This window comes from Adiantum capillus-veneris, chromosome 26 (assembly GCF_014529385.1).
Source record: "Adiantum capillus-veneris isolate H3 chromosome 26, ASM1452938v2, whole genome shotgun sequence".
In the NCBI taxonomy this organism is placed as follows: Eukaryota; Viridiplantae; Streptophyta; class Polypodiopsida; order Polypodiales; family Pteridaceae; genus Adiantum; species Adiantum capillus-veneris.
In genome coordinates this window covers 60,402,183-60,422,329 of record NC_140956.1, presented here as the reverse complement: position 1 = coordinate 60,422,329, position 20,147 = coordinate 60,402,183, and the positions used below count along the sequence as shown (strand labels likewise).

The 20,147-nt window shown below is 42.5% G+C and overlaps 1 protein-coding gene across 1 annotated transcript in view; it reads left to right on the top strand.

Annotated features, from left to right (window-relative positions):
- The first annotated feature begins 17,662 nt into the window (after nucleotides 1–17,662).
- Nucleotides 17,663–20,147, top strand: part of LOC147423539 (phosphoadenosine phosphosulfate (PAPS) reductase family protein) — a 93,187-nt gene continuing 90,702 nt past the window's right edge. The window contains exon 1 of the mRNA XM_086501866.1: nucleotides 17,663–18,036. Coding sequence (XP_086357992.1) covers nucleotides 17,936–18,036 — 101 coding nt within the window. The 5' untranslated portion in view covers nucleotides 17,663–17,935. The remainder of the gene's footprint in view (nucleotides 18,037–20,147) is intronic.

Sequence of the window (20,147 nt, the reverse complement as noted above, 5' to 3'; positions counted from 1 at the left end):
CCAAGAGGAATAGGAGATAACTACCTCTCCACACCCACAAGAGGCTAAGAAGCCTAAGGACTCACGAGATACTCCACGTGGGTCTCTCAGCATTGCCAATTTTGAGGGTGCAAAGAAACACAATTTGTGTTTTAAATGTCTTTCGGACCAACATAACAAGAAAGATTGTTCTCTTTTGCAAGGCAAAGAAAAAGCCATGCACACGGTGCAATGCCTCACATTAGATTCATCTCTTAAATATTGTGTTGTAGAGGTTCTTCATATGGAAGAAAAACACAAGTTTTGTGTGCCTGCTTCAATGTGGTAGCCCACCTTTGGCCCCCATGATTTGATTCGCATGCATGGCACTATTAACGAACAACATGTTTGTATTTTAGTGGATGATGGTGCAACTCATAACTTCTTGAACTATAAGCTAGTCAAGAAATTGAAGCTTACATAGACTCCCAGCTCTCAAAAGTATGTGGTGGAGTAGATGTCTGGGAATGATAAAGAAGTATGGGACACGGTAGTTCAAGGGGTTGAGCTTATTGTTCAAGATCATACGATGACCCTTGACATCCAAGTTATGAACATGGACCGTGCTGATGTAGTTTTAGGACAGGAGTGGCTGCATGGTTTAGGAAACACATTGCACACTAGTTATGAACACAACTCCTTATCCTTTATGGCCAATGGTAAACATGTGCTTTTGCTTGGTGAGAAAAATATACCATCTGCACCTCTTATATGTACAGCCGAGCTTTCTATTTTGCACAAAGCAGATTTAATAGATGGATGGAGTCTTTTTGTATTACTGCTTGTCTCCAAGTCTTGTGAATTCTCAAGAGCAAAGTGCAATTAATTCTAGTAATGGTATGCAAAGTACAATGAATTCTAATGGTATGCAAAGTGCAATGAATTCTACTGATAAACAAAGTGGTAACAAATCTAACGAGCAAAGTGCTCTCAATTTTAATTCTATAGAGCAACGTGCAACTGTTGTAAAACAAACATTACAGGAATTACAAGATTCTCCATCCCAACATCTCTAGTTTACTTTCTCTTTTTGCACGGCAAAAGCAAACTTACTTACTCACGGAGTATAGTGATGTGTTCTCAAGTGATTTACCACCAAGTTTACCCCCTACACGTGATGTGGAGCATGGCATAGATGTCTTGTCAGGCACTAAACCAGTGAGTAAACCACCTTATCATAAGAGTGCTAAAGAAGCCAAGGAGGTTAAGAGTCAATCGGATGACTACCTCGCTCGTGGTTTCATTAGACCTAGCACTTTGCCTTGGGCATCACCAATTCTATTGGTAAAAAAGAAAGATGGTACTATGCGCATGTGCGTAAATTATTGGGGATTAAATGCGATAACCATCAAGGACAAGTATCCTTTGCCTCGAGTGGATGAGTTGTTTGATCAACTCCACGGGGCAAGATACTATACAAATATAGATCTTTGTTCAAGATACCACCAGGTGCGTATCCTACTGCAAGATATCTCCAAAAACTGCCTTTAGAACACGGTTCGGGCATTTTGAATTTTTGGTTATGCCTTTTGGCCTAACCAATGCTCTAGCTACATTTATGACACTCATGGATAGTGTCTTACATCCCTATTTTGAAAAATTTATTGTGGTTTTCCTTGATGACATTCTCATTTATAGTAAGACTGAAGATGAACACATAGAACACTTACAATTAGTGTTTGAACAACTACGAGCTCATGCGTTGTATGTTAAGCAAAGCAAGTGCGATTTCTTTAAAACAGAGATACATTACCTCGGTCATGTGATCTCTTATTCTGGCATCAAGATGGACACTGACTAGGTCGCTGCCATTCTTCGATGGCCACATCCCAACACGGTTGAGGAGCTTCAAATATTTTTAGGCATGGCTGGATTTTATCGACAATATATCCGTGACTATGCCAAAATCACTGTTCCTATGACGGATCAACTTAAAGCAAAAGGTAAGACCTTCTCTTGGGAAGACGCCCAAAAATGCAGTTTTGAATAGCTCAAGGTAGCTATAGCTACTGCTCCCATCCTAACAATCATCGACCCACTTAAGCCGTTTGTGGTAGAGACTGATGCTAGTGATAAAGCAATTGGTGTGGTACTTCTCTAGGAGGGAAGACCTATAGCCTTTGAAAGTAAAAAGTTAGATAAAGCTCAACAGAATTATTCTGTTTATGAGAGAGAAGTCTATGCCATGATTCACACTTTACGAAAGTGGTGACACTATTTATATGGTCCGAGTTTGAAGTAATTTTTGACCATGAGAGTATCAAATGGTTTACTACTCAAACAGACTTGAAGGGCCGTAAAGCTAGATGGGCAAAAATCCTTCAAGATTATGATTGTAAGCTACGATATCGCAAGGGGCGATATAATGTAGTAGCGGATGCACTAAGTCAGATGCCTCAATTTAATTCACTTGCTTTCACGGAACTAAAGAGTGGATTTTTGGAGTCATTACATGGCAAGTGTGCACAAGATCAATCATATGCTAAAGTATGGAGTGCAGTTTTAAAAAGGGATCCCTCACACTCACATGTCTCTGAACAGCCAGATCAACATGTCTCTGCACGCGCAGATAAAAACTCCAACACACAGAGCTCCACCCTTACTTAGGAAGAGCTTAAGTGATGGAAGAATTTTTCCATTGATGATGGCTACTTACTTCACGAGGGTAGAGTATATGTGCCAAAGGACTCAGACACTAGGGGCCAAATCTTCTTTGAGTGTCACAATAGTCCAAGTGCTGGTCATCCAGGTATTCGTAAGACGTATGCCTTAGTTCGATGACAATTTTATTGGCCGGGCTTACACGGGCTTACATCATGATGTTCAAGAGTACGTACTAAACTGCCAACAATGCCAAGTTAATAAGGCAGGGCGCCTCAAGGTAGGTGACCTTTTTCATCCTTTAGAGATTCCACAAGGTAAGTGGGAGAGTATCTCTATGGATTTTGTAGTAGGACTACCTACTACAAATCGTGGCCATGATGCCATTTGGGTAATTGTAGACCGTCTCACAAAGATGGGTCGATTCATTCCCACTAAGACTACGGTTAAGACACCAGAATTAGCACGGCTATTTTTAAAGCATATATATAAACTCTACAGTCTTCCAGCTAGTATCATTAGTGACAAAGATCGAAAGTTCAATAATCACTTCTGGAGAGTTGTGTTCCAAAAGTTGGAAACTAAATTTAATCTAAGTACGGGTCAAACAGAAAGAGTTAATCAAATGTTGGAGGATATGCTACAAGCGTACGTTAGCAAGAAGCAAACCAATTGGGAAGACTACTTACCTATATTGGAATTTGTTTATAATAGTCCAAAGCATGTGACTACAGGGTTTAGTCCATTTATGCTTTTGTATGGATTTCAACCTAGATCACCCGTTACGATGGGGTTGGCTAAGGAGAAGATACAGTAAGCGAAGGATTTTCTCCAAGACCATTTTGAAATGCCTCGAGTTGCTCGACAAAATGTTAAGCAAGCTCAAGATCCATAGACGAAGTACGCAAATAAGCATCGTCGTCTTGCTACTTTTGAAGAAAGAGACAAGGTTTTCCTCAAAGTTCCAGAGCATTCAGAAAGTCTGAAGACGGAAAAAGTTGCTAAACATTCACCACGCTATTGTGGATTGTTTACCATTCTCAAACGTATAGGTCAAGTGGCCTATAAGTTAGCTCTCCCAAAACACTCACGAGTTGATCTTGTTTTTCATGTTAGCTGCTTACCAAAACAGCTAGGACAGAATGATAATGTCATTGACACATGTGTGTTAGTTGACCCTATCGAACCGCCAAGCATTCTTCATGAGCCCAAAAAGATTTTGGATTCTCATAATCTTTGCACCAGACATCATGTCAGATGACAAGTGTTGGTAAAATGGCTAGATAGACGTGAAGAAGGTTCTACATGGGAGAATGTCTCCACACTTAAGAAACGTTTTCCTGCGTTCGTTTTCGAGGACGAAAACGATTCTCCAAGGGGGGGTAATGTAAGGACATGGGTCCTATGGGCAAGGCCACCGGCACGGCCGGACAGTGTGTACGCTAGGAGGACGCTATAAGATAGCACGGTTGGGTGCAGACTAGCACACACATTAACACCGCCCTTTTAGCAAGGGTCTGCAGTATACAAAAATGTTAGTAAGCAGGGGATTACTTAGGGTAGGAAGTAACACACCTTTTGGTCCGTCGAGCCAGAAAAGGTCTAGTCCTAACAGCCAAGGCTTTATTTGGAGAATGGTCCTTTAGGTAAAACCTAATTTGTTCTAAAATCCTAGTATGCTTCTTCGGGTCGTGGATCACTCTCATGCGAGCAATCAGTTTATAATGTACGTGATCATGAAAGTTAATAGAGAATTATGATTAGTAACCCAAAAAGGAATTATACACAATGGGTCCAACTTAGAACTATGATTCGAGCTAGTTTCCAAAGCCAGTGTCCTTATTTTCCCAAAGAGTTGGAAAAACCTTATGTATAGGACGTATGTGTAGCTGTTTTACTTATATAATAAGACATAAATGAAGTTTTACGCTCAAAAGACAACTGGCTTTAGAAAAGTGACAATGATAGTACGAAAACAACTCAGTCTTAGAATTATCTTTGTACATGGCTTAAAGAATGAGATCTCACTCTAATGTAAAAATACAATAACCAATCAAAGAAGTAATTCCCAAACAGTAGTAGGAGCTAGTAAAGTCACGACTGGTCATTTGCTTCAAGCCAAAAAAAATCCAAGAAAGGATAGAGTCCTTACCTGCATCCATCCAAACAAGACAACATATACATTAGCCTGGGATGTGTTTTACAGGTGTCAATGGACTATATCATTTGTTATCCATTTTTCTTACAATTTTTTCAACCTTAGACTATTGTCTGAAGTGTTTATGTATTCCAGTTCTTTATTGTTTTTTCTCCATTTATGAGAGTATTTATAGGTATGGTTTCTATCTAGCCCCATCTATTTATGTAGGTAATAGCATACATATGATTCTTGATCAAAAGGTCACTACCCCTTCTGATCTAGGTGTCATAATCCCCAAAGCAATCAATAGATCAATTTTTTACATTTTTCAAAATATATTGCCAGATTTATTAAACCTAAATTTTGTCTTGTTTTTCCAAGTACCATAAGTCAGAAAACGTGTTTGAATTCACAGCTTTAGAACCAAAAAATACCATTGATACCTTTAAGGTGGCCAACTTGGGCTAGGCAAAACCAAATCCTATACGAAATCTACCATACACAATTAGTATGCCAATCGAGTCAAGTTATCCTTAACACATGTTAAAAAACTACAACATCAAAGGTAACCCCATTACCACACTAGTAGCTTATTGAGAGCTCGGTTTTTAAGAAAAAAACAAGAGTAACACCACGGTATGCAGTCAACAAACCATTGGTCACCCCTTGGTGCTAAGTGGTACACAGATCACCATCTACTTTTTAAGGGTAAACTACACCACCCTAAATTTTTAGACCCACCAATTTTACGGCAACGTAGAGTATGGACAGAGAATGTTCGACAAAAATGAGAAAAATACAGCGCCATGATGGCTTGTATGAAAATTAGCCTTAACCATGAGACAAAACCTCATTAATGTAGGATTTTTATCAAGCCAGACTGTGTAAAAATCTACAATCAGTGGCGCAATCCTATGTCAGAGAGGTGAGCAAATGAAAAAACGAACTGCTAATCCATACAGCATACGGACGTAACCACCATTAATTACCAAGTCCAAGTATGATTTGCAAAGTATTGCAAAAAACAACAACCTTTTAACCAACATGAGATGTGTCCTTGTGTTCCACCATCCCCATTGCAACACAATAAGCAGTTGTTCAAGCACTCAAAAGAGCTCTCTTTTTATGTACTCACACAGAAAAAAGCACAAGCGCCAAGGCTAAGTGAGGGGTAAACCCTCACCTAGTTTATATACCGGATCTGGTACATGTTTTGAGGAGTCATATTCACAGCGAATCGTGACAAATGCGTTATCATGAGAGTATACTCCAGTGGGGCAGCCACCCACATTAACCCAAGGTGGGGGAGAGAGAGAGGGGGGGGGGGGGGGGGGGGGGGGGGGTGTGTGTGTGTGTGTGTGTGTGTGTATGAGAATGGTCAAGAGCAGAGTGTGGCGACATAAACGAGTGTTGGCAGAGAGTTGGGGAGAGAGAAAAGGACTTATTGCATGGTTTGCTTCGCAAGGAGGAGAAAATAATCACGCCCCCCCTAAGAGGGGAATTTTATGCGGCCTAACGCCCAAGGCCAACTACCAATTTAGGGAGAACATCCCATGAAAGGAGTAGAGTTTCCATGCTAATTGAAGTGTCCGAACAGTACCAAGCAGTGGTACATGTACATGTGTGTGTGTGTGTGTGTGTGTGTGTGTGTGCGCGTGCGTGTGTACACACACGCACTCCCCTGCTCCTCGAATTTTCCTTCAACTTGCTCGATTGGCTATAGATCTTGAGCTGGCTTCATTGTAAACTCAATTCCCCTTCCAATTTTTGATCCCGTAGCTCTTGCACGCATGCCAATTCCCCTACTCATTCTCACTTGCAGAGACTTGCTCAGTTGTCTACTGCAACGCTTGTTTTCAATTGCAATGCTTTCTATTTAAATGCTCAAGTGCTACTCGATTTTCTTTCAACCATAGTCGACTTCTCAATTCCCGATTCCTGTTGTGTGTGTGTGTGTGTGTGTGTGTGTGTGTGTGTGTGTGTGTGTGTGTGTGCGTACGCGTGCACACACACAACTACAGACAATACTTGGGAAGTCAAGGGAATTAGCAATTGATTCTTTGCATAGAGATTCTAAGATTTTTAGTGGCTGACTCTCTCTCCCAAACCTTATTGGATAGAGATTCTAAGATTTTTAGTGGCTGACTCTCTCCCAAACCTTATTGGATTGCTCCAAGTCTGTAGAGACCTAATCCTTGCTCAGATCCCCTACTCTCAAGTTTCCATAAGCGCGAGAGGGTCCATGCATGCTGGTGCTATGAGATTCGAGATCTCCTCCCGATGCCTCCAAGCGGGTTCCTCTACGTCGGATCTATTGTCGCCAAGCTGGAGCTTCCATAGCCAAGCTCTTTTGCTTTTGCACCTAGTCAGGAAGCTGTCGCATGCACGCCGATGCCAAGCTCTGATACTAGTTGAAAGTGCACTCATGTGTGCAAACTGCGCGCAGTGCGTGCATGCGGGGAAGGGGAGAAGCAAGAGATTGTGTGTGGGTGGAGCTTGTCCTCAAGGGGAAGAAGAAGAGCTCCTTATACTTTTTTGGTATATGAAGAATAAGGAATGTGCGTATGTACACTCAGTAGGCGGAAGGCCGGCCGCCTGACCATGGGCAGAGGCGTAACGCTTTTACCTCAACTTGATCAAGAACGTGCAATTGCTAACAATGTCTATGTCCTTACATATGTCCTACTGTTAGTATTGTTATTTAAGGTGCTCCTTGTCCACCTACATGGAGTTGAGAGCTTAGCAAGAGTGCATCTGACAATATAAACACTACCGATGTTCAAAAAGAGCATCTTTGAGATGATGAGATGCCCAAAGCATTTTGTGAGATCTTGTTCATTGAAAGGTATTTTTTCGTGCTTCAATTTTCTACTTCTAGACTTCCATAAGCTCAATTTCTTGCTTGTATTGTTTTGGGGATAATTGACAGTTGCTTGCATTCTTGAGTTTGAGGTCAATACGCTATTGGCCTTAAGCTTTGATCTATTGCAAGCCGCACCAGAGCTTGTGTATACTTCCAAGGTCTACATGGCAGTGTGGAGCTTATAAAGTTTTAAGCTGCTATAGAGTACACACGTACTGTTGTGGGAGCATACAGATGGTGGCTCTACTTCTCTCTCTCTCTCTCTAAAAAGTCAACCATAGTTCCATACATACTTGAGAAGTAGTCTATCATCATAGCATAAACAACACAACTGGTTAACAATGTCAAAACAATAACCTTAGCACACAGTACCATGAAATGGTTGAGCACATCCTATCCACCAAGAATAAAAAGGGGATTGTGACCTGATGAAGTAAGAACCGAAGATACTAGCTAGCCAAAAAGGCCATCACAAACAATATGTTGCTTTGCCCAAATGGATGAGTGACAAAGAGCTACAAAAATTCCCCATGAAGGTCGTATGCATGCATCAAGCCTCAACCTTTTTTTTGCTGGGGGAGGGGAGGGGGGGGGGGGGGGGGACAATGTGAATTTGTGCACAACCAAAGTGAAAATTTTGATGCCCCAATCATTCATATATCGAATCTTAGCCTATTGCATTTTGTTTCCATAGGTTGAAGACATCTGTTGCTTGGTTCAAGAGAAGTATTGTCTGTTTCCTAGATATCCACTTCTCAAGCTTTTGTCTTGATTTTGTCCCGAGTATCTTTGTGTGGACAAAAACAGTAAGAGCTGAGGGGAAGATTGCTGCAGTGTCCGCACAGACGATACGACGGTTAGTGTACTATGAACAATGGGAAAATTTGAAGCTCGATCCACGTAGAATAGAAGCTAAGGAAGGCATGTAAGCCACAATCAATGCCATTGCATCAACTTTTTGAGATTGCAGGACTACCTGAAGGATACCTCACCAACCTTCTTCCTCTCTAGCATGGAGTCTTCTACTCAGGTGTGCATGGACCTACATGGAAGATCTTGCCTCGCCCCTAAGCAACCGAAGAGCGGAATTTTCATCCCTCTTCATTTTGTCAACCCCCTTATGGATATCACATGTTGGAAGTCCTTCTTTAACTTATTTTTCTTCAGCTTGAACATCATGAGCTCCCCTTTATGGGATGAATGCATATTTACTTGGTCTTTTGACCCACCTTTGAAAGTAACGTTGTGTAACGCTAGGGACATTTTCACCTCAATTGAGTCCCCCTTATTTACTTGTCACCTCACACCTGGACTAACTAACCCCGTGCATGGGCATATTGTGTCAACTAGCCTGGAACATTTCTTACCACCAATGCTCACACTTACATGTAAGCAGGGGCTTGGACATATCCCAACCAAACCACCTAACATAATACAGGCCTACAATGAGCTATACCGAGTACTAATGGATTTGGCTCATAGAGAATACATAACCCTCCCCCACACCCTAAATGAGGGTCAAATTGCATCACTCCTGTTTAACTATTGCCTTGTCAACTTACCAAAGAAAAGGCAACACAAACCTCATACGGTGATCTTAGGGGACATAGATACAATCCGAAGCAGATTTTTCATAACATGCTTAGACAAAGCACCAAATAATGTTGTACTTACGTGCAAGGCTTACATCTTAAGTGAAGCCAGGAAACGCCTTCTAGGAGCTGACTTTATGATATGGGAACAAAACATTAGGGATACAACACAACACATTACCACATTCTTACAACCCTTTATTGCCCCAATACATCATAACATACCCTATTTAACGGCTACTTACAAAAGTCACAAACTCACATTCAGATGGATTACTTGTGGTGCCTCTTGCTGCTATTCCGAGATCTCCTTACTCATGGCATGTATTTTGAAAACATGTATTCCTTCACTTAAGACCCGTGCTAGAAAGCTCAACCAAAAGGCGTTATTATGTCACAACTTCCACTCACAATCATGGTGGATAATAGACTCCATCTATGATTGTATTCTCAACCTCCCCAATAAGGCCACACACCTTTTTTCAGGGGACATCAAGAGATGCTACGAAAATATCCCACACCTAGGAACACAAGGCCACATCTTTCATATAAACAACCTCCTGAAATATGCATTCTCCACCATACAAGGCAACTACATTTCTTTCCGGAGCTTCCCAACTAATTGTACGGAAGGAAGATGGTAAATCAGGACTATATTTTAATCTTGATAAAGTTTTTTCACTCAACTCTTGGCTAATCAACAACATGTTCGTCCAATGCCAACAAGTTGTATATAGACAAGTCAATGGAATACCAATGGGACTGTCATGCTCCCCCCTCTGGTGCAACCTATACCTACATTCCCTTGAATTCAACTTCCTTACACAAACCCTCAATAAACCCAACCCCATCCCAATATTGAGAAAGATTGGAACCCCGTTTAGATACTTCGATGATATTCTTCTCATAGATACACCAGATTATCCACATCTTATGGAAGATCAAAGTATCTATTCTAAATGCCTCACAATTGAGACCACATTTGGGGACAAGGTCAAATTCTTGAACCTTAACTTGCACATCCACAATGGGCAACTAATCAAAACCGTGCGCAAAAAAGAAGAGAATCTCCCATGCACACCCATCAAATACCTCAAAAGAGCTAGCAACAGACCCTCAGAATGGGCCCACAAAGTCATCGTGTCCCAAATAAAACCCATCCTCTTTTGTAATACCTTACCAAAAGAGGCAGTGACCAACATCAAAACGCTAATAGACTCATTTTGCACCAATGGCTTTGAAAGGGCAAAGTTATGGAGAATAGTTCGGAGATCCCTACTAGAGACTACCATGTCCCCTCATACATGTGACCATCACCTTGTCTTGGACCTTCTGAGAAATGGTGGGCACCCTAAAAACGGGACACCACGTACCTAGTGTGGGAAGCTCCCTCTCTCTCTCTCTCTCTCTCTCTCTCTCTCTCTCTCTCTCTCTCTCTCTCTCTCTCTCTCTCGTCCTTTAAATAAGTGTCCCTAAGAAAGATCTTTTTGCCTAAAGGAAGACCACAAAATAAAAAAAAGGAGAAGCTCACAAAGCCTTGTGTGAAGGAGTACGAGCGGAAGTGCGACGCGAGAGAGAGTGCGAGAAGAAGAGCACGACGATATGGTGAACTCGCTCTACTGTAATGTGTAGAGCATAGTGAGTTCTTATTAGGCTTTTACAAAAGAATATGTGTACATACCTGGCGGCCCGCCCACTTACCTGGGCGACCACATTGGGCTTTATACCCCAACAACCTCCCACTTAAAGTCCAATGTGGTACTTTAAGTGTGAGAGAAGCTACTATACAAGCTAATATACAAGAGATGTAGAGAAGTGATGTACTACCCTACACCTAACTGCTTGCGAAAATGCGCAAAGCTCTCTGAGGGAAGTCCTTTTGTAAGTAGATCAGCAGGGTTTTCTGTGGTGTGAACTTTGACAAGCTGAAGTTGCTTATCCTCGAGCATTTCCCTGATGAAATGATACTTCACATCCACATGCTTTGTCTTTGAGTGATAAACTGGATTGCGAGCCAATTGTATAGCACTTTGACTATCACAATATAACACAGGCATCTCTTCTTTGATTCCCAAATCTGTTACTAGTCGATTAAGCCAAATTGATTCTTTGCATGCCTCTGATGCTGCAACATATTCAGCCTCTGTAGTAGACTGAGTAACACAATCTTGTAATCTAGAACGCCATGATACTGCTCCACCAGCCAATGTAAAGACATACCCTGACGTAGACCTTCGGTTGTCTAAGTCACCTGCATAATCTGAGTCTGTAAAACCCTTTACACTTAGCTCTTGACTCCCATAGCATATACGCATACTCTTTGTAGCTTTCAGGTATCTCAATATTCCTTTCACTGCCTCCCAATGTTTCTTGCCTGGGTTTGACATGTATCGACTTACTACTCCCACTGCAAATGCAATGTCTGGGCGAGTAGCAATCATTGCATACATCAAACTACCCACTGTAGACGCATATGGAATCTTATCCATTTCAGCCTGTTCTTCCTCAGACACAGGACAATCTTGTTTGCTAAGTTTCACATATGGTGGCAATGGAACACTCAGTGCCTTTCCCTTCTCCATATTGAAACGTTGCAAAACCTTGTCAATATACTCTGTTTGAGATAACCAAATCAACTTCTTTGATCTGTCTCTCTCAATGCGCATACCAAGTATATGACTTGCCTCACCCATGTCTTTCATGTCAAACGATTTTGCCATCTTTGACTTCAAAGCTGAAATTTCTTCCAAGTGCTTGCCAAAAATCAACATGTCATCCACATACAAAATAAGGATCAGCCAACTACCATCCTTAGCCTTCTTTGTAGTGATCAAACTCACTACGTTTGTAGCCTTGAGAAAGCATAAACTTGTGGAATTTATGGTACCATGCCCTCGGTGATTGTTTTAAGCCATAAAGACTCTTTAACAACTGGCATACCCAATCTTCCTTGCCTTTCTCAACAAACCCTTCTGGCTGCTGCATGTAAATTTCCACATCTAAATCACCATGCAAGAACCCTGTCTTGACATCCATTTGGTGCAACACCAAATCTAATATGGCAACCAATGCAAGAAAGCATCTCAATGTAGTCATCTTGACCACCGGAGAGAAGACTTCATCAAAGTCAATGCCTTGTTCTTGCTTAAAGCCCTTGGCAACAAGGCTTGTTTTGTACTTTGGCTGACTATCATGAGCGGTGATCTTATACCTGTAAACCCATTTACAAGGTAGAGCCTTTTTGCCCTGTGGCAATTTAACTAGCTTCCATGTCTTGTTTTTATGCAGAGCTGTCATCTCTGACTGCATGGCTAATTGCCAATTCCCAGAGTCCTTCATTTGCACTGCTTCCTTGTAACATGAAGGCTCATTGCAATCAGTCAACATGACATAGTTCATAGATGGAACAAACCTATCAGGAGGTCGCATGACACGTCCAGATCTACGCACAATAGGTGGCTCAGGCTCAGCCACAACCTGTGGCTCCACTCTATCCCGTCCTTGCTCCTCTTGAGCCCTGACATTTTGTCTTGCACGTGCAGGTCCATCTTCTTGGAAGACAACTCTTCTAATCTCCTCAACCCTCTCTGGTTTAGAATGATATTTGGATTCATTAAAGTGAACATCATTGCTGCGGACAACCTTTCTGGATTCGGGATCCCAAAGTCTGTACCCCATCTCACCAGAATTACCATAGCCTAGAAAGATGCACTTTCTACTCTTTGGCTCAAGTTTGTTCCTAAATTCCTTTGGAACGTGAGTATATGCCTCACAGCCAAAGACTCTGAGATGCTTGTATGAGGGCATTTTGCCTGACCATACCATCTCTGGCACTGAATCCTTCTGCAAAACCTTGCTAGGAGATCTATTTACAAGATGAACAGCTGTTGATACAGCTTCAGCCCAAAACCCATTTGGCAGCTGTGCATTAGACAACATACTTCTGACCTTATCTTGTATGGTCCTATTCATCCTCTCAGCAACACCGTTTTGAGGAGGATTGTAAGGAGCAGTAAGTTCACGTTTTATACCTTTTGACTCACAAAAGTCCTGAAAGGCCTTTGAAACATACTCTCCACCATTGTCAGTGCGTAAGCATTTAAGCTTCTTGCCACTCTGATTCTCCACAAGTGTCACAAACGTTTTGAAAACACTAAACGCTTCATCCTTGTGCTTGAGAAAGTAAACCCATACTTTCCTCGAGTAATCATCTATAAATGTCATAAAGTAAGAAGCTCCCCCTAGAGATAGTTTAGGCATAGGTCCACACAAATCACTATGAACAAGTCCCAACTGTGTATCTCTTCTACTGCTTCTATGCTTATGTGGCTGCTGTGTTTGCTTACCATACAGACAATGTTCACAGAATTCAAAATCATTAAATGAAAAGCCAGGCAAATAACTAGAACAAGACAAGATTTCCATTCCCTTCTTGGACATATGTCCTAACCGGCTATGCCACAAAGAAACGTTCGGCTGCTCGGTTACATTGATTACATTTTTAGAGACATTTGATACATAAATCATGTAAAGTCCTCCAGACTTTACTCCATGTGCTACTGTCATAGAACCCTTGGATATCTTCCACATGTTTTGTCCAAAAGTGGTGACGTAGCCAGCATCATCAAGTAAACCTGTGTTGATCAAGCTCTTTGTAATTGCGGGAACATGTCTCACATTCTTCAGCGTGAAAGAAGAGCCATTCTGAAACTTCAATTGAACATCTCCAACACCTAAGATCTCACATGTCTGCCCATTGCCTAGCCGAACATGATCTTTAGTGGTCACATAAGAGGTAAACCACTCCTTGTTTGGAGACACATGAAGTGATGCCCCTAAGTCTATAATCCAGTCACTCAGTGCATTTCCATCAGATGCTGTAAGAAGAGCTGAGTCCATTGTATTCTTCAAGAAGTAGATGTCTCCTGACACTAGATTGTCATCCTCTGCAACAGTGTTTGTCACATTTATTTCTTGAATCTTCACTGAGGACTTGTTCTTCTCACCATGGTCTTCAGCTTTCTCTTTGCCTTTTTCTGCTTTCCATTCTTTGCAGTCTCTTTTCATGTGACCCTTCTTGCCACAATGGTAGCATTCTATGTCACTCTTGCCTTTAGCACTACGGGACTTGCTACGAGACTAATTCCTCTTTCCACCTTTGTACTTTTCTTTGGTCCTTCCCCTGACAACTAAGGCTATTCCTTTGCCTTTGTCCATTGTCTTTCTATTGGTTTCTTCAGTAAGCAGACTTCCTTCTACACCTGCTATGTTCAAACCATCTGGAGGTGCAGAATTACTCAAAGCTGTGCGAAAAGTGTCCCAACTTTTCGGCAATGTGATCAACAGGAACATAGCTCTAACAGGTTCATCAAACTTGACACCTTGAGCTGACAACTGACTATAGATTGTGTTGAATTCATTCAGATGATTGGACATAGGTGTCCCTTCTTTCATCTTCAAGTCAAGAAGCTTCTTAAGCCAGTATACCTATGAAGCTGCACTCTGCTTCTCATAAAGATCACTCGGCTTTAACCATGCTTGATAAGCCGACATCTCGTCTGCTACATTGAAGTAAACGCTTTCTGCCAAAGTTAGCATAATGGTAGAAAGTGCCAATTCATCCATTTCGCTCCATTCATCTTCGTCCATATCTTCTGGTTTTATCCCCTTGAGCTTTATAGGTTTTATCTGCTTCTTTTGTACCAACACGTGCCAAATCTGCTGCTTCCACAATGGGAAATTGGTTCCATCCAGCTTCTTGATATTGTAAAGAGCAGTGTCCTGTGATCCAGCCATAGCTACACTTCACAATAGTTTACTTTCTTGGGAAAAATTCGGCAGAGTTTCCCCTGTAAACTGACCTCTGAACCAATATCAACCTATCAAATGAACCAAGAAAGCTTCAGATTCTGCATAAATTTCGGCAGAGTCTCCTTTGTAAAATGGCTCTGGTGTACTAAAAAACAGACCAAAAAACAGCTCAAAAAACACTGTCTCTCTGACACTGTAAGCTGCGGGTAAACCTGTCCTGCACCTGTACTGTCTCTCACTGTCCTGTCACTGTAGACTGCAACAATGCCTCAATGGCAGTAAAGCAAAGATGCAATACCAACTGTCTAACTCACAGTCAATACATCCTAGCTGCCTATCTAAGGGTGCTCGAGGGATCGCTCCAAGACCTGTATCACCGAAAGGATCTCAACATTCGAGAATCCCCCAGCTCAATAAAACCTCACTCGACCCTCAACAAAGGCTGCAGTAAATCTGACAGTACATAGACTTCCCACAAAGTCATACATCCACAAATTTCCCACTGTATGCTGTAACTGCTGCGGCGGTTGTTTGCTGCGTGACTCACAACCAACAAACCCTCAACAGACATACATCATCTCTGACAATACATCCCATGTGGACGTACCTGCAATGTCAGGATGAAATCTGGAATATCAAGTAGCAAACACAAGCTACGTGATGAACTAGTGGATGTCGCCTACAGTCTGTGTGTAGATGCGCCCGTGTCGTATTTGACACGCCTCCAAGAACTGTGAGCCGTCCTTCGATGTGTAGACAGCCACAAATCAACACTGGGAGTGTCGATATCCTCAGCACCTGCAGTCGTAGGCCGAAAACCCCAAATTTGCAGAGTCGGATCTGCACCCGTCGAGACCACGTAGTCGAAAATGGCCTGCGCAGACCTTTGTCGAAGCCGAACAGTGGCCGAGATGACCTCAGAATGAAATTCTGACAACACCAAGCCCTTCATTGGTGACTCTAGCCTCTTGCAGTGCTGCCCCGAGCCTCGATATGAGCTCTGATACCAGTTGAAGGAGTACGAGCGGAACTGCGACGCAAGAGAGAGTGCGAGAAGAAGAGCACGACGATATGGTGAACTCGCTCTACTGTAATGTGTAGAGCATAGTGAGTTCTTATTAGGTTTTTACAAAAGAATATGTGTACATACCTGGCGGTCTGCCCACTTACCTGGGCGATCACATTGAGCTTTATACCCCAACATTGTGTTGGGACCTTCCTAAGGCAGAAGCGTGACAATTTAGAAGCATGGAAGGGAATCACACCCAACATGACACTCTCTCATATGTAACTCCCAAATGAGTAGAGGCATGGGGTACCCCACCACTCCCCCACCTCCCATGAACCGGATACTTTCTTGGGCAAGGAAGGGATGAAAAGGGACTACTATAAAAGAAGACCAAAAGAAGACCAAAAGAAGACAAGGGATCCACTTTTTGAGATTGCAGGACTACCTGAAGGATACCTCACCAACCTTCTTCCTCTCTAGCATGGAGTCTTCTACTCAGGTAGGAGGTTAATATTTGTTGTAGAAATTAGAATGACATTGATAACAAATAGACAAATCTTATGACACCTGTCTTCCACTTTTCAAAGACTAACATTCTCATGTTGTTTTTGTGGTGATGGTGACAGGTAACAGGACTTGTCTCTTCCTAATTTACACAATCATGTTACCTCCTCTTCCATCTCCCCTTTGTAAAAAGCTCTAGCCAACAACACACATGTTTAATGAGTCTAATTTGATGCTGCTGTTCTGATTGGTCCAATCGGGCTTGGGGCCTCTTACTTTGAACTTGTCCAACTCTGTTAATATTTTGGTGGTAATCCTTTGAAGTAGCCTACTCTCTCTCTCTCTCTCTCTCTCTCTCTCTCTCTCTCTCTCTCTCTCTCTCTCTCTCTCTCTCTCTCTCAACATACTAAGTGCGAGGTGAAAGTGAAGGCATGAATGCATATAAAATGGGCGACTTCTCTGAAAAGTTTGCTAGAGTTTCCACTTTAAGAATGTCCTCTCTCTCTCTCTCTCTCCTCCCACCTCCTCCAAACCCAAAAGGTGTGACACTTGTAAAGGGCACTAAGTTTGCTATTATAGGATAGCCTTTTCGACAAAAGTAAGTGATGATACTCAAATACAATTCCTTTAGCCACAGAAAATCCAATGTGAACATGCTCCCATCAAAGTTGGGCCACATTGATAGACAACGGATGAGGAAGGCATGTAAGCCATAGTCGATGCCATTGCCCCCCCCCCCCCCCCCCCTCTCTCTCAACGTACCAAGCGCAAGGGGTGAAAGTGAAGGCATGAGCGCGTTCAAAACGGGCGACTTCTCCGAAAAGTCCGCCACTTTAAGAATGTCCCCTCTCTCTTTCTCCCCTCCCACCTCCCCCAAATCCAAAAACTGTGACAGGTGTAAAGGGCCCCCAAACCCAGAAAGTGTGACAAGCGTAAAGGGCACTCAGTTTGCCATCACATGATATTATAGAGATGAGCTCTTAACTTCTAAGGCTTGGTGACAACACACTATTTGCACTGGCCGCACTGCTAGCCTCTAGGCTCTAAGAAGGCACTTCCTCCACACGTGCTACACACACATAGGAATGTGGTTGGCACATTAACGACATTGGGAGAGAGGCGACATTGGGAGAGAGGCATTAAAAACATCCTTTATGCGTGAGGTGGTGTTAGGAGCCAAATGACCGCTGAATGAAGGTTGGGAGAGAGACAGAGAGAGCCTCGCGAGTGCAACTTTCAAATACTGACAGATTGGCACGACCAATTTTCTTTCTGCGCTCTCCGCCCTCAGACCCAACTTGAAAAGCTTGGAAGCAAACATACGAAGGCGTTTCAGATAAAGGTTGCCTTGTTTGGGTCTCTCTTAGCTGGGGCTGTTGCAGCCCCGCCCACCTCACATGGATATATGGAAAGCTGTTGCTGATAGTGGAGACCGAAGACTGCAGGCCAAGTGCAAGCATGCTCTTTATGTCATAGAACGCACTCTTGCTCTTTACAAGTAAGTGCTTCCATTTGATTTGCGAGTAGTATGTTATCTTAGGAAGCGTTTTTCCACTATAGGATCGAACAGATATGCCAGCTAATTTTTTTCTTCATTGTAAAGAGACCTCTACAGAGTGATTTAGGGCGTTGTTTGTGTGTTTCCATAGTGTAGACAGGTTGTTACTTGGATGCTAAACTACAACTATCGTCAAATTTCGAAAATGTCCTATGTCAAAGTTGTATTTTTGGCTTTCTAAAACAAGCCTTAGTGAAGAAGGGAGTTAGGCATACATTTGACTTTTGAATATGAAGCTTTGAATGATTGAAATCCATTTTGATATTTTAGTTTCCTTTGCGATGACCCAAAGTTTTCAACCTTATGAGATTTTTGTAATGGTTTGTATCTTGCAAAAGCTAAGGAAGGTAGTTGAACACTTGTTTTTTGTGACATAGACCATATTTGGTCTTAAAACTTGATTGTTGAAACCTTAAGCTCCACCTTAGACAAACTCGAAGAGTGATAGGTTTTCGACGCATTGAATAACGATATGCCTTTGGTGCACTGCAGTCTGCAATGGTAGTGTCACAAACTGGTGAGTGGCATGGTGACACACACACTCTCTCTCTTTTAAGCCCATGAAAGGGGCAGTGACGTGGCAGAATTCTCGGAATCCCGCTGTCATGTTGACGTGGCATCACCGTACGGACCTCCGCAAATTGCGGCGGAAAAAGCGCAGGCTGTACGGAATTGCTTTTCTTACGCGAAGCTGGCTGAAAATCTTACGCAAAGTGCTTTATTTACCAAGCACGGCTTGTGAGATGAATTGCTTTATTTTATGACAGCTTTTGGGGCTCTGCTTTTAGCATCCCTTGTAAACTTATAAATTAGTGGGCAGGGCTCCCACTCTGCAGAGCATAGGACGCAGAGTCTGAGAGTGAGACCCTCCCACTTCCTTGTACTTCGAGCACAGATTTAATGCAAAAAGAAATACCGAAAGGGGCGACAATCTATGGGGCCAATATCTCTAGGCACGGAACTCCGTCGGGCTGCGTCGAATCAATTGTGAACTGTGAACTGTTTTGAAGTGAATATCTGCCTTGTTGCAGTAGAATCTTGACTTGGAGTGTCCAAGTATGTTACAGTGGTATCAGAGCGCGGCCGATTTCTCTTCTACCGGGAAATGCGATTCTTTTCTCGTGACACTTATGGATTGAAACAGAGATCAATCGACTTCCTCTGCATCTGGGGATGCGGGAAGAGATCACGAAGAAGATTCTCACGAGTACGGCCCGCATCCGCCTACTCAGGCGGAGATTGAAGAGATGGAGCGTCGACAATTGGTTGACGATGCAACAAAGATGATGATAAATTTTGTGAAGGACCCGAAATTTGCAAAATTTTTGACCCAGACCTCCTTCAACGAGGTGCACTCACAGTGGCGGCAAACCACGGAGCCACTCCTCAAACCGGCACTCAAACAACCTCCTACTCCGAGGATGTTTACAGAGCAAGAATTGGAAGAGGTGGTTGATATACGAATTACCCAGCTTTTTGGCACGGACACGAACAACAAAGCCAAAAAGCACGGCAAAAAGCAGAAGAAAGGAACTGACTTCCCGGGTTATTTGGGTCGTCAATTTGCTTTTGCCTCGGCCAGAAAGCAGAAAAAGCATGTCAGATTTGAAGAAGTATCCAGTTCTTCTTTTTCTTATTCTTCTTCTGACAGTTCTTCTAGCTCTTCTGACTCCAGCGAGGAAAGGGAAAAAGCGAAGCTTTGGAAAGGGCAAGAAAAAGGCAAAGAAGTCTAAGTCTCGCCGAGTTTCTGACAGCTACAAAGGACTCGCCTTCAAATAGTGCGGACTCCGATGATCATAGATTTTATGCAAAGAAGAAGAATTTATAAAAAGCCAACCAGTATGACTTTCTGGAGGATAAAAGCAAGAAAGTTCGAGAATTTAAAGAAGGTGGACAGTCAATTAAATTTGACATTTGTTCTGGATTCTGAGATGCTTCGAGGGCTTTGGCCTTCATACAGCAGTTTGACATAGCTTTCTCTAGAGGACATGACTCAGAGCACTCCAAGATTCGGAGGGCTACCTCTTACTTTAAGGGAAATGCTCGAACAT